General features: G+C 54.9%; 1 protein-coding gene across 1 annotated transcript in view; it reads left to right on the top strand.

The window, feature by feature from the left end:
- RNPEP (arginyl aminopeptidase (aminopeptidase B)) overlaps positions 1-1,025 on the top strand; it is a 28,530-nt gene that overhangs the window by 2,143 nt on the left and 25,362 nt on the right. The window contains 1 exon segment of the mRNA XM_011931842.1: positions 1-148. Coding sequence (XP_011787232.1) covers positions 1-148 — 148 coding nt within the window.

Genomic DNA, 1,025 nt, shown 5'->3' on the forward strand with positions numbered 1-1,025 from the left:
GGAGGAGCCGCCCGCGGAGCCCGTGAGCTTCTACACGCAGCCCTTCTCGCACTACGGCCAGGCCCTGTGCGTGTCCTTCCCGCAGCCCTGCAGCGCCGCCGAGCGCCTCCAGGTGCTGCTCACCTACCGCGTCGGGGAGGGACCCGGGGTGAGTGAGCCCTGGACTGCGCCCGCGGCTGCCTGCCCGCCCTTCTGGCCCCGAGCCGCCCTACGCCCGCACCTACCCCACCCGGGAGGAGGGACAGGGAGGACCCTTCCAGAGCGTCCCTGGAGGGTTCGAGCTCCCCGCGCGCCGCCTCTCGGCCTCCTCCCCTTGCTTCCTGTTTTCCTCCCGGGCTGCCTGATTTCCTTCTTCTGAACTTGCTCTAGTCTTTGGGCGGTGCACCCTTTGCCTTTTCTATCCTTCCGCGTCTCCTCCCTGGCCTCGGCGGCTTGTCTACATTGCGCCGCATTCCCGCTCATCGCACACTGCCGTTTCTGACATCTTCCGTGGCTTCCTGGATGACCTATTGTTCATGCATTTCACTTAGTGCTGTCTTGGACTTTTGGGCCGAGGTCCCTGATTATCAGCCACCTTATCTCTGCTTTATGGTGCTCTGGAATTTGTTCTGTGTGGCTTTCTAGTTCCACGGTTAAAGCTTGTATCTTTGTTTTTGTTTCCTCCTGTTAAGTCCTGGATTTGATTAACGAAAGAATTTGAGTAAAAGTGAGAACCGGAATTAGGGTGCTATAACTAATAATTTGGCCTTCTCACTGTTGGTTAGCTCTTTAATTTTTTTCGGACTGGGGGGCAAATACTGGAAATAAGAGATGGAGTTAGGTGGCTTATGTCTGTAAGAGTCAGAAAATCCTTCCTGGAGAGTCCTTAGGCTGTGGCTGCCAGTTATCTCTCAGGTAGAGTGGGTTGCAAGTTTCGCAGTAAACTGCTTGCTTACAGTTTTGTTTTTTTTTTTGTTTTTTTTGAGACGGAGTCTTGCTCTGTCACCCAGGCTGGAGTGCAGTGGCAAGATCTTGGCTCACTGCAA

The sequence above is a fragment of the Colobus angolensis genome, unplaced genomic scaffold (genome assembly GCF_000951035.1).
Source record: "Colobus angolensis palliatus isolate OR3802 unplaced genomic scaffold, Cang.pa_1.0 Scaffold91, whole genome shotgun sequence".
Lineage (NCBI taxonomy): Eukaryota > Metazoa > Chordata > Mammalia > Primates > Cercopithecidae > Colobus > Colobus angolensis.